Source organism: Papilio xuthus, unplaced genomic scaffold, assembly GCF_000836235.2.
Source record: "Papilio xuthus unplaced genomic scaffold, Pxut_1.1 DF825752.1, whole genome shotgun sequence".
NCBI lineage: Eukaryota > Metazoa > Arthropoda > Insecta > Lepidoptera > Papilionidae > Papilio > Papilio xuthus.
The window spans coordinates 897,031-911,511 of NW_013532897.1; the positions used below are offsets into that span (position 1 = coordinate 897,031).

At 32.5% G+C, this 14,481-nt stretch overlaps 1 protein-coding gene across 1 annotated transcript in view; it reads right to left on the reverse strand.

Moving 5' to 3' along the window:
• Positions 1–14,481, reverse strand: part of rau (RA domain-containing protein rau) — a 40,365-nt gene that overhangs the window by 2,615 nt on the left and 23,269 nt on the right. Inside the window, exon 3 of the mRNA XM_013323330.1 lies at positions 1,164–1,420. Within this exon, the coding sequence (XP_013178784.1) occupies positions 1,164–1,420 (257 nt within the window). The remainder of the gene's footprint in view (positions 1–1,163; positions 1,421–14,481) is intronic.

The following is a 14,481-nucleotide window of genomic DNA, read 5'->3' on the forward strand; positions in this document are numbered from 1 at the left end:
TAATGGACTCAAGACTCTCTTAAAGCTAAAATTAGGTTTCTACGTATAAAGATATCAGTAATTGCGGGCAAAATCTAGAATTACTTTTTTAGCATTAAACAAAGCAAACATCTATAAGGTTTTTTATTACTTAAATAATACAATGCAAATGTAAACAAAACGCCCCAAGCTGTTATATCATGAATGCAAGTCTTAATTATTAACATTACAGCACATTGAGGTCGCGGCCTTCGTTTTGTTACTTGTTATTATATTGTTACATTGTTATATCGTGCGGAGGTGACCAACACAGCGTAACAACAATACTAACAAAAACTAATAAAAAAACATAAAACTGCATTTTACATCTATGGCTAACTAGATAACTAATTGCCTTAATTTTTTTTTTAAATTGCTAAGGAAAATTATTAATACGTTGCGACATTATGGAAGAGATCTAATATTTCATTAATGTACCAAAACATATCGGAGTTTTTACATTCGTTAGATATATTTATTATTATCGCTGAATGTGGGCCAAAAGTTTGCGAACTCTGTCCAAGCCATATACAGATTTAGTGTTAGAAATATAAACACAATCGCAGTAATCGCTCCACATGCAGCTTCACAAACAAAGCATTGTTATGACTTTATCGTATTATAATAGAATAAATTAGGACAAAGGAGTACCTAACACGTGAGGGTTAGCGTCATTTTAACACGTAAAATATACGCCAGATGAAATAATTGTTACGCAAAGATTTTTTTATAACAGAACGGGGCAAACCAGCAGCGGGAACACCGAGGTGTTCAACGACGACCATGGACATCAGCAATACCAGAGGAACCGCAGATGCGTTGCCGACCTCTGAGATAGTGATAAGCTCGCTTCTTGAAGGATCCTAAGTCGTAGGCGGTTTGGAAAAGATTTCAACCCTTATGTTGCCAGATCATTAAAGAAGCTCATAAGCAACATGGGTTTGGATACCTTATTTCTTGTTTCATTAAAAAGACTACTTAGCCATGCGTCTACGTCGCGAGACATAATCGTGTATCATATCAGACATTGTTGAATTGCATTTAAGGGTGGTTGACCTTTACATTTAGAGATATAAACACATAAAACATTGACCTTTGGCATTATTGCATGTTTCTGATAGAAGCATATACAGTGAATTACTTACTTGGAGTAACCCTTGGGGTGGCATGCCTGCAGCGCAGCGGGACGCGCGTCGTCATCAAGCGCGAGCGCGGTGCGCAGTCCGGCGGCGCGCACACGCACCTCCATGCTGAGGTAGAAGAGACGCGGGTCGCGGTGGCGCATACGGAACTTGCCCAGCAGCGCCGCCACCACCTCGCGTGCGCGCGTGCCCCACGTCACCGACAGCGTCTTGTACTCGATGTCCGGCCGCAGGCAGCGTGCGTAAACCTTTATCGTCGTCTGTTGACAAAAATAAAAATATTACAATCAATTTAGAAATATTATTATAAAAGACACTTATTCACATATTTTAGATGTAACTTTATTCTATTTTGACATAGAAATAAATGACGAAGTTTTTTTAATATCAAATCGATTATGAAGCATTAGCAGTGAATTTTTCGTGTGATATAGTGCTTCCTGGTGCGACTTCCTCGCCCGCTGTACTCGGCAGGATGCGGCGGACACAAAGCACCGGATGGTCGACATCAATCCGACGCCATCGATCCACAAATTCATATAATTTTTATACTAACTTGATATTACGTTTTATTTTGTGTTTTGTACAGCAGTTGTTATACTTTGCAAAATATAAACAATATTATGATGAACTGACAGCCAACATTCGCTAGTCGGAGGGTCATTAAAAGAAAGAAGATGGCGACAGTTGCCTATACTGCAATATTTTCGTTGGCAAGATAATATTTACCAGTGATTGCTAATTAGAAGATAAAGTGAGTATGCGGACTACATTTATGTGTTTTATCATCAGCTTATTATACGCCACCACTGAGGAGCTCGAAGCCTACCCTAACCCAGGGGAGACCCTAACCACGTAGGCCCAGTGCGGGTTGGTCGATTCATGTGTCTATTTAGCGATTATTAGTCAGAAATATCACATAATATTAAGCTATCGTAACTATAACTCAGTTGACAAAATGAGAGCGGATCAAATTCAATTAACCCGAAAGTAATCAGTTTGGCCGCAAATTATTTCGCTTATCAACGTCCTATTTAAACGGATATAGTTTTAATTATTGATTATTTGATAAGCGACCTTAGTCATTTCGAAATACGAAAGGTTTTGCATCAAGATCAATAATTGAAATAAATATAAAAACCGTAACGCCGATACTCATATTTATGTCATCCTAATAATCGCTAGTTATTTCAACAAATGTTTCAATGTTTTAAAAACAATTATCTTAGCGACAGCCACACAGCATTGTTCCCCTCAGCCTGGGAATGTTTCGCAACATCAATAACAACACAATGATGAAACACACATTACTATGTCTAGCTTTTTAACTCGAATTTACATTTTTAACAACTATCATTAATCGTAGTAGCATAGTCTTAAAATTAGTCGATGACAGATAAATGCCCTTTTTCCTCCATCATATATCTATCTTTGTATCGATACTACTGTACATTTAAATAATTTACAATTTTCTTTAAATATACAAAATCAGCAGACCTATATTTAACTATAAGCTAAGCGAACTTTTCAAAGTTGGAAAAAAACCTAAATTACGAATACAATTTTGTTTTAACAATCATTATATAGTCGTGTCATATAATAAAATAATTTATACTATTGGCCTCGTATATTTTACGACAGTAAAGATTAGCAAATTTATCCAATTACGTGTACTTGTGATACGGATTTACGCATCACTGAGTAAAGTGGGGTTGGATCAAGTGAGTGACGTAGTTGACACCGCAAACCGGAAGCTATCCTGACAACAGGTTTGTAGCAATGTCGTTTACACCAATTTAGGAAAGGATTTCATTCGGATTACTGTGGTGGTATGGAAGAGAGTACATTTCGCATCGCCCGTTTGTAATTTTCCTACACGAATTGTAAAATATAAATCTAAAGAGGAATTCTTTACAAAATTAATGTAGCTGAACAGATCATCGATTGAAAAGTAATGAATATTAAAGAAATTAGTGGAAAGAAGCAAATGAAACAGCCAACCATATCTTATAATATTCCTCTTAAGCATCCTTAATGGTTCGCATAAAAATATCCAACACCAGAACATTTTTGCGAGACATCGAATAAATTTTATTGCACAACGGTAAATGCAAGGGAGATGACCTAAGTTTCGAAAATACGGATCGTACAAACTGTTTTAAGATAAATTACTAAATATTTTATAAAAAATTCTCTAATTGTTCCATTGCTAAAATTGTATTTTTTTTTCAGTCAAATATCTGGACTAGATTTAATCGATTATTTAAAAAAAATCGATTCCATTTATCTCGAATCGATAATTAAAAATTTATTTAGTGTAACTCACGTGTATATTATGCGGATGGAACTCCAGTCGTAGTCGGGGCGCGGGTATGGGGGCTTGCATGGTGACGCGTGCGCTCTCTGCCGGCGCGGAATGACAACTGACCACTCCTGATGCCGGAAGCGACAGCCCTAGCGGTATAGGGTTGCACCTGTCGTGTTACATTATGGAAGACTTGTGTCATTGCATCGATTTGTTACGTCAGTTGTCGATCGTATTCCAGGATTTAATCTAGTACTAAGTAGTCTAATTAAAATCAATAATAATTTTTTAATTATGTCGTAGGAAAATAAAGAAATAATCGTTTTTCCTAAATAGTGATAGTCTTTGATGTAAAAATTTCATGTCACGATGTATGTTCGTGATAAATTCCGAAACTACTGAACCAATTCTTATTAAATTTTGTGAGCATCTGTAGTTTGGTCCAACTTGGGAGTTAGGGTAGATTTTATCTCAATATTTATAAATCTTTTATATTAATTGCATGCGGCCGGAATCGCGGGCGATAGCTAGTATTATACATGATAACTCAAACGAAAACGTGACTTGTTCGTTGTAAGTTCGTCGCAACTTTACTATGCGTTATCAATAACATAATTGACCAATGATAAGTTTAGTAAACATACAGTAAACTATAGATAAGAAATAGTGGGACGTCAATATTGACATATTTTAGAACCCTTTCAGACGAGTGTTAAATTATTTCTTATTCTAATAATTTGGTAGGTTGACTTTATTCAATACCTAAGTTGCTAGTGTTAGGACAGGACATAAGGCTAGTTAAATAAATAATCTTTCGATATTGGAAAAATAAAATAACCATTTAATAAATCTATTCTTTTTAGATATGCATCTAGTTTAATTTAAACCCTACAACTAACTCATTGTTTTAATGACAACCGTAAAATCTTCTATGAACCTTACTAAACATGACAACGTCGTATATTTATTAAAAAAAACCGTTTTGATTTAGATTTTTTTTAAATAATTCAATATGTAATATATAATTTGCTTTCTTCGGAATACAACAATTAAAAAACGAAATGTTCTGAAGATTGTCGGTAAGAGTGGTCATCCGTGACGTCGTATCGCCAAGGAAATGCAAAAAGTGTGACCGGTCGGAGAGAATGCACACCAACATAGCCGGAGCTTGGATACCAAAGTACTTTTACAGTCGGGAAACATACATCGACTTTTACTTTTGTATATCCAGCCTTTATATCAGAGGCAAGAATAACTTTGTTAAGTTAGAAAAAGTTGAAGTAATGTAGTTTAGACGCGTCCAAGGTTGTTAGAAAAAATGTTAATTTCCGATGTTTGTTGATGTGTTGAGAAGCACCTCGCATCATTAAAATGGCACTAGATGTAACGGTTCAATAAGTTTACAGTCAATATTAATAAGTCTTTGTTCATTATATAATAATTGTAGAGTTAGCACTTCTAGTACACTGAAAACGTAACACCGGTGTCATCACATCGAAGCCCTAAAGCTAAAACACATTCTTAATTTAAAACTCTGTAATATTGATGGTCATTTCCTTTCAAAAATATGTTAACAACTTATGAAACAGATCGTCCCAAAGTGTTTCATAAATTAATTGTAAAATAAGAGGACATTAAATTCCCCAGTTTATATCTATAATTAAAAAGATTTTAAATCGTATACTACCAATTTGTTTAAATCACATTTTTGTTTATTATATGTTTGATTTCATAACTATCAAGTTATATAAACTTTGCCGGGAGCTTTTATTAACATTAACCTATATTTTGATGACATCTGAACCTAATAATGATATTAATTATATATTTTAAAGCAGAAGATAGGAGCGAGAACTATTAATTTTTTTATGTTTCTGTCAGTGTCAATAAACTTTAATTTTGAAGCAAATTATCTAAATTGATTTTCTGATGACCGACATGCGCGCCCTTTCCGCTTTGCGTATGCTATGATAGTGTCGCGTGTCTCGTATAGATGGCGCTTTCCTTATATTCGTAAATTTATGTGAAAGGGTTGTAATATTCATTTTTATCGATATTTATTTTTAATTTTACATAACTTTTTAATGTTTTAATATCACTTATTTGTGTAAAATCTAATTATGATTCCAAATAATTCAATCCAAGACCAATAATTTTATTTATCTTTTTGTCCATGCATCTCTATACAGAACATGTTTTAAATGTCAGAATTAAATTATGACGAAATATTCCGTTAGACTAGCTACTGATTCCGAGAAATACGCAGATATCCAAGTTTAGATTTAGAGCAATTTGCAAGGGTCAACTCGTGCACCATATCGTATCTATTAGCATCGTAATCACGCTTTAAATCGACTAGTGATGTACTGCATGGGAGGAAACTTAAAAGTTTTACTGTTTATATCGATAATATTATCTCTGTGCCGTCCTACCTTTATTTTTCACTTTACTCCATTGATTTATTTTTTCGCACGCATTTTCTTATCATACTGAAAACGGTTTTCTAACGTCAAGCTTTAATTTATAAAGAAATGCATTTTTGTCAATTTAATAAAATAATCTTAAATTGAGGAACAAAATATGAATATCATGTGTCGAAAGAAATCCAAGGTTACATCGATATTTTCCGGTAATAATATTTCACGGACATCACTAGCTCTCCCGTCGCGGCTGACGATGGCGCCGTCATGCTGAGCATTAAATGATAAATGCAATTTATAATTTATGTCAACGTAAGAAGGTTATAATTTCTTTACGATGCATAACATTACTTTTAAACTATCTCTTATTTCAATGGCATAATGTACATATTTCTACAATCTGACATTGATGTTAACAATTTGTTTAACTTCAAGTTAAGAGAGTTAACTGTCAGATGAAGTTTACTAGCGAGTTATGGTGGGGTTTAAAATAGTTTACTGCAGTAATTGAATAAGTTTCAATGATTCTTTACAGCGAGCATTAAAAAGTGGCCCTTTGTTATAATTAAGACTATTTACAATTGTCACGTGTGGATTTGAAATATAAAACTTAGTCAATTTTAAGGCTGAAATATGCTAACACATTCGTCAAATTTAAACAAAAACCAAGGCTTACTTAATATTTAAGATTTGAGTGCCTTTACCTGTTGTAAATAACAGATTAATATGTTAATTTTTTTATTAACTGTTAAGTAAAACGTTTGTTCGTACACGATGATGTAGAATTTATTTTTAGGTAAATTTGTAATTTGCATGTAACAAGCACGCGACAGTAATTGGCCGTAATCAACGTTTCCGCGCGTACTCTACAATTTTCCGACAATTTGCCGCACAATAATGCATTCCTAATTTACATTATGTTAACACATTACTACCGGTCTTTTCTATATTGTACAGATTCGTAAAAATACACTGAAGGACAACTTAACGACCCTGAGTGATGTATTAAGTGTCTAAGTTAAAAAATAAAAGCTATTTTGTACTTTACTACATCTTTATATATATAATTCTTCTGTGAGTGTGTATGTCACTGAACTTCTCTCAAACGACTGGACCGATTTTGATGAAATTTTTTGTGTGTGTTCAAGGGGACCTGGGAATGGTTTAGATTCACAATTTTCATCAAATATTAACTTCATATTAATTTATTCAAATTAAAGACGTGTAGACAGGACAATGTCTGTCTGGTCCGCTAGTCTTTATTTATAATTATGTGTCATCTATTAGGAATTGTTTTATGTGCAACATGTCTCTAATCAAAGGCAATTAGTTGAAAGAAATCACGGCGGATGAACAAATTAAGGCAGGCGATATGTCTGTCTGTATGCTCTGTGCTATAATAAGCTGGTACAAGGGACACAGCTTCCCATTTCCTAATTTCCTGCCGCGTCACACCCCATTCACCCAATTTACGAGAACAGCCGCCAGCGTCCGGGGCCATTTTGAATTTGAGTTTAACAATCACAAATTGAAATGTTTTGTGACTATAATCAATCAATTTTAAACACTTAATTAAAACTACTCAAGACCATAAGCCATATTTCGTCATTTTCTTCACTAGTATTGTTTCATGAAAAGTTTATAAGCAACTATTATACAAACATTAACTTAGCCTCAAACTGAAACGTATAGTCAGTATTACTTTTAAGTATTCATAGTAAAATTTCAATTATTTAACAAAATAATCATGAAGGATAAAGTCATAAAGAAGACAAAGTCAAAGGAGAATTCTAGAAATGCTCGTTGGAAATTTTTACTCTGTCGGGCATGTCAAAGTCACCATGATGCGTGCTCCATAAAACTCTATAAATAGACAACGACAACTGTTTTAGATTAGGTCAGGATTTTAATGTATGGTAAGTATACAGCCATTGAAACACCTGGTAACAACAATAAAAACTGATGAAAAGGGTTCTTAATGCTTTGTTTTGAATAGAGCGTAACATGTGACACATTTTTAAATGATTCGAAGACGAATAAGCGATATATTTAGACAATATTTAACCCTTAAAATTACATAAAGGACGAAAATTTGATTACAAAACATCCTTTATCCATGTCACATGTATCTATCTATCATCCATAAAACAAAACAATTACGTTTTATTTTTTAAATTGCATTTATTAAAATGCAATTTCTTCATTCATTATTGAAAGGAAATAAAACTGTCATGATAATCCATAGATCTGACTTAACAGATACCACGAATTTCCATAGAGTAAAATACATACAGAATATTTTTTATCTTTAACAATACTAATGAACAAATCTAAATCCATTTCGGTGACGGGAGCAGTGAGTTAAAGGGAAGCAGTATAACCAAATAAAGTTAAAACAAGGAGTGGAACAAAAACGCTAGAGCACGGGTTGTGCAGGCACGCGCGGATACCAGGTGCGCGCGCAGGATGCGGCTTTGAACGTGCGCGACGTGTTATGAGCGCGGGAACTTTTTGTCACATTTTGAGGTTATGTCTTCATATGCCCTTTTATTTTTAGACAATTAGATTTACGATTAAGATATTGAAGTATGCAGTAGATGTAGAGCAAAGAGATGCTATCGTCTTTCATTCTCTCCAATTAAAAATATATAATGAATTATTGTACAACCAATCATTCGTTTAATTTTTAAATTTTATTAGTAAAAATAAATATGATAATAATTAAACATGAGATTGACAGCAAAGTTAAGAATCTGTTCCTCTTTACTTTTGTTTCATCATCGAGCCACAATCAGGAGAAACTATTGAGATAGTTTATGGCACTTTATCGGGATTTATGGTGCGGCGGCGGCCATTTGTATCGCAGTATCTTACGAAACAATGTACTACTTAATATGCATTCAATCGAGACGGACAGCTTTGTCGTATTTTTGGATAATGCGGCTGAGTTAATTAGTAATTACTGTCTCTAATTATACTTATAATTCATACCACGTAAAATAAGTCCAAGTCCCTCTTTAAAAAAAACTTGACATTTTTTAGGAACAGCAAGCTAGTAAAAGATAAATATTTAGTTGAAATACAATAATATTTTTACAAGGATACAGCAGCAAGTTATTTTAACAGCATACTGTAAATTAACACAAACAGTTAATCCAGTGCAGCTGTGTTTGAGGTTATAATTTGACAGCGCGCGTTAATTGCGCGCCAACATTGACCTCTACAAATACGGGGGACTGGTAATTTACTGACCGTCGGCCATCGGTAGCCGACTCCGTTGTTTTTTAACTCGATGTTTTTTGCCTTATTATTTGTTTATATTATAACATATAATTTTGTGATGATGGCGGAATTTTACATGTTTTACCAACAACAAAAAAACAAAAGTCACGAGTGATATAATTGTCATAATACTGCCAGCAACAAACAATAAGGAAAAAGATTTTTATTGGTATTTAATATTTATAGATGCTTGATTTCATATCGTTATGAAATTTGTTTCGCTTTCCCGAACGAATGAGCGCAGCAATGCGTAAATAATACGAATAGCTATATTAATATTTGATGATTTAAGAACGCTTAAAACACTTTTACAGATTTGAAGAAAGATAGCAAAACTTTACACAAACCTTTGCCTCGTTTATATTTAAAAAAACAAACACTTAAACATAGTGCAGGTGATACACTCGAAAGCAAAGTTAATGAGCAGAGAAGTGGGAAACAAAGACAGCTTGTTCTGTCGCATGTTACACGAGCCACCCACTATGCATGCTAACTTGCTGCTTACAATACCGATGCGTTTTGTTTTAAGCATCAGCAATACAGAGATATAATAAATTATCAGAAACATAAGATTATTATGATACCGGTCGTTAACCTAATAATTAAGAGTTAAGGAACTGTTATTGTTGGATAAAGACCTTATTATATTTAACCTCTGGCGAAATGATAACTTCCCAGTAACATAGAATACATTTATTGGTTTTCTGAGAAAGGATCTTTGTCAGGGTTTTATAAAAATACTTTGTTTCGATAATTATTATTTTTTTCCATTGAAATGATAAAATGAACAAAATATCTTTGTTTACAATGTGTGTAGTTATGTACATTTAACCTAAAGTAAAATGTAACCAAGTGAATTAAAAGAAAATAAAGTAAATTGGTAAATAAAAACGAAAACATACATATTTTCGATGAAATTACACGAATAGATAAACGTATTTAACTTCGTTAAATTAAATGTGAAAAAGAAGTTAAGTTGTTAATAAATTTTGGTAGAATTTCAAGCAATATGCGACCACTATATAGTAGGTAGTAAATACGTGTTTTATATATTAGTTTTAATTTTATATCTACGCTCCAATAAACTCTAGATTCGGTCTAATAATTTCAAAATAAAAAGATATTTTGCTATCGACGTCATGACTTTATAGTATTTTTATTTTACAAAGCTATAATTCCGAAATGACAAGCACAAATAAGACGAAAATGGCGCGAAATGACGCCATTTTGTTAACAGAAAAATGTTAACTAAGTCAAGGCGGGCAGCTTGTATGCAATCCGATATTAAAATTAATAATTTCATGAAAGACACAATGGTTACTATGCTACAGTAATTTGATAGTTTCTTGTAATTGAATCGTTAAAGACGCGGCGTTTGTTAGAGCAACAGTATCGTGTTGCAAAAAGAAAGTCTAAAGCTATTTTCTAAGATATTATTGGACTTGAAAATTTAATAAGAAAGCTATTTTACTTTAGATGTAAAGAAATAAGAAATACGGCAAATAGCGATTAAATATAATTAATTAGATCGAACTTATGACCAGAATACACTAAAGCTCATGTTTTAAACCATTTAACTAAGATATTGCTAATATAAATGTGTTTATGTTGTGTTAATATGGTTGTTTATGTGATATGGAAATGGTTTTAAGGTAAAACATTAAAATTAACACTTTCCTCGCAAAAAGCGGTAGCAATTTTGTTGTATAGTTGTTAATTACAAATAAAATTGTGCGTCAAACGGCGCCATAAACGAAAGGGCATAAATAATGAAATATCGCCCATTAAAAGATTCACTTAACTGTAATCACCACACGAGTTACTGTGTGCTTAATAACTAAAAGTAATCTTAAAGTGGTGGTAACATTGCCACTGTGAATAAAATACATAGTTTATTCTTCTCGATACAAGATGGCGCTTACCTTTCTTTCTACTTTCGATGAAATTCGAGCCACATATTATGTCAACTTAAAATTAACCTACCAAACTTTCATAACGTTACATCAGTAATAAATTAAACCGTTATGTCTATAACAATAGTGTTATGTCTACTGACTATTATAAAATAGAAAGCATAAACCATTCACGAAAGAACGAATGATCTGGAACGAATGAAAGTGTTAGGCTTTATTACTATGTTAAGGAGTCTGTGGTGTATCGTACATCAACCAATAACAGCTGTCGACATTTAAAGGGTCCTATAAATATTAAGAGTGGTTAGCAGAGGGTCCGCACGTGCTCAGTAATGGAAAGTTAACATCAAGTTGTAGGCGGAGTACATTACTTTGGGAAGTACTTATTGGTTTTAATGTGTACCATATGGTCGGTATTATTGTTATAGATGGCAAGGCAATAAAACAGATAAAATACTGAATAAATACTGTTTTTCAAACAATGTAATATTTAAAAAAAATAAGTTAAATAAATCTTTGTTTTTAGTGTGAGTCGTGTATGTAATTAAATTGTACTAGAAAACAATAAAAACATTTTTAAGAACAAGCTTTTATTATGTTCTTGTTAATTAATTAATTTTAGCTCTCACAGTGTTGCACTATGTTAGCAGTTAGCGAGTATTTATCATTGAACGATATTACGTTTAGAGTGGGTGAGACGTGGGCGACTGTTATGTACCTTCGTAAAATATAATCATTACCTAAATTCAACTTCCAATTCCACTACAAGTATACTGATGTTATAAAATTTAAGGCTGTATTATTAAGCCGACCCTGTATGTTCATTAAAATAAGCAAATATTTAGTTACGGATCATGAATTCGAATAAATTACAATTCATAATATGATAAGTATGGAAGCTTCTTTTTAAGTGTTGTTCCTTATTTTTGTAATGTTTTAAAATAAATGCAGTTTGTATTAATGCAAATCTATGATATTCTGATTGAAGATTTGTCGAATCAATTTGTTACATGTACTTGCACTTGTACAACAAACTCCGAGTCCGGTTTTCATCTGGCTCGACATTCCGTGCGCGCGGCCACCGAGACGAACTCACCCTTTTTGTATGCAAACCTCATTGCTTTATTTATTTAAATATTTTATTTACAAACTCAGAAATGTTAATGGTGTCTAAGATTATTTTTAAAAAACAAAACAGATAATCATTTTATTGTTAGGATTTAATTTTTTTTCTATCTACATTATTTTTATTCTTCTTATTAAGGAGTTATTAAAATATTTATTTTCATAAGTTTTTAATAAGTTTCAATAATAAAGCAATTATAACATGATTAAGCACATGTTGTATGAAATTCTTCGTAAAAGAAAATTAGTTCATTGTCAGCGAATGTAAAAATGACCTCGTCACTAAATAAGTCCTGATATCGGTAAAGCTGTTCTAAAAAAAATAACTGATCATTTCAAGGAATTAAATTCTCATGCCTTAAAACAATTGAAGGGCGATTTATTTTAAGAAACAATTAGTGTGCTATGTGGTCAGTAGAGGGCAGCAGGGGGCAAACAGTTGCGGTTTCCACGCGATCTCACAATTTGTCGCTTGATGCAATAATGCTTGCTCACAGTTAATGCTAAGCAATTACACAGATAAAAATCATATTAGACTAACAATTACATCCATGAGATATTCATAAAAATTTGATCACTATAATGAACATCTAATAATGAAACTATGAATTTAAAAATCTTAGTTAATGGAATTCGTTCTTAGGTTTATATGGTGTGCGAAGTTTTACCAAATGCAGTGCTACGTCTTACATTTTATAATAATAAAATATGTCACATAAATAGTTAATTATGACATGAAAGATGTAATAATTACAGGTTAAGCCAACTTTAGATACACATTTTTAACGTTATCGCATAACGTAGAAATTTAAACTATAACTTATATCTCTATAGCATAGCGCCCGCGTAGCTAGCAGTGATGGATGCACTCGCTCATCACTGGTTAACAGCAGAGCGTCTGCAGCCGAAAAGGAAATGATAATTGCGAAGTCTAATGTGTTATGTGTACCGGGAATTACTCGCTATTGAAGTTTTCTCACGGTTCTTTATAAATCTCGTAAATTAAAAGAAATTTCCACTAATAGTTGGTAACATGTTAATTCATAGTTTAAACTCTTATTCTTTAATTAAAACCAATGTTTTAATATAATATAATAAGAGTTTAAAATTAATATTATTAGTTTGGTATTGACCAAACTAATAATATTAATTTTATTATTTGCAATAACTGGAATTGACAATTAATCTTTGACCACTATCTACATTATCAAAACAAAAATAAAATATTACAAACACCTCAGAATTAGAAGTCAAATTACAGTAATTTCGGCGAATCTAAATACAAACATTGCAAAAAGAACAAACTTAATACGCTATAGGATTGTAAAAAGTTGCGGCAGGATTACTCAGAAGTTTGCGGTTTACACTCGATGCGGAAATTCGGCAACAACTCAACTGATTTAACCACTAAGGCGAGATTAAACGTGCTCGTATCTAACTGCACTCCTAACACTTAATTTATAACTAACCGCAAACTAATTTGTATTGTGTTTTCAAATCAAGTTCAATGTTTGAAATATGAACAATTGAACTAATCTAAATCAGCTATCACTATAACTTGAGATAAGTTTGGATTCCAAGAATAAGACTTTCTAAGAATGTCATTTGTCAATTGTCAGTGTATTTTCGAAAGGTAATATTTATAGGAAACTAAAGTACGATAGGCGTTTGACCTTTGCGGTTGCAAAAGGCATTTGGCATACTACGAACAGGAACAGTTGCAATCTCTTGTTAGTCACGTGACTTATACTTATTTTACGATTGACATTATTAACCACGTAGTTCATTAGAATAGAGATCAAAATATTTTTTTTGGAAATCCTAGCTTTTTCGTACTTTGATTTCTAAACCAACTGAAGATAATGGAGTCATTGATAACTATAGTACTATATGAGGATAAGTTTTATAAAAACCAAACACAATCTTACAATATTGGGAAATTCGACGGCGTGACATTTTGCTTGTCTTAGCGTGACTCACTTAATTTCCTTGTAAGTTACGGTGACGTCACCAATTTATGTTACTTTTTGTAACATTAGCAACAACGGTAAAGTATAAAAATAAATCTGATATATCTTCAATTCAATATCTAAATTAAATAAATATTTATAGATCTCTTTGTTCTCGTAATATAATCTTGTAATTTGTAAAATCTTTATTTTTTTGTAAATTTTAAACTACCAAGCTAAACATAGCTTAGCTTAGCCAGCAGTCGAACCTGGATAAGCGAGATACCACTACTAGCGACTAAAATATTACTGCTTCTTGGACTTTAG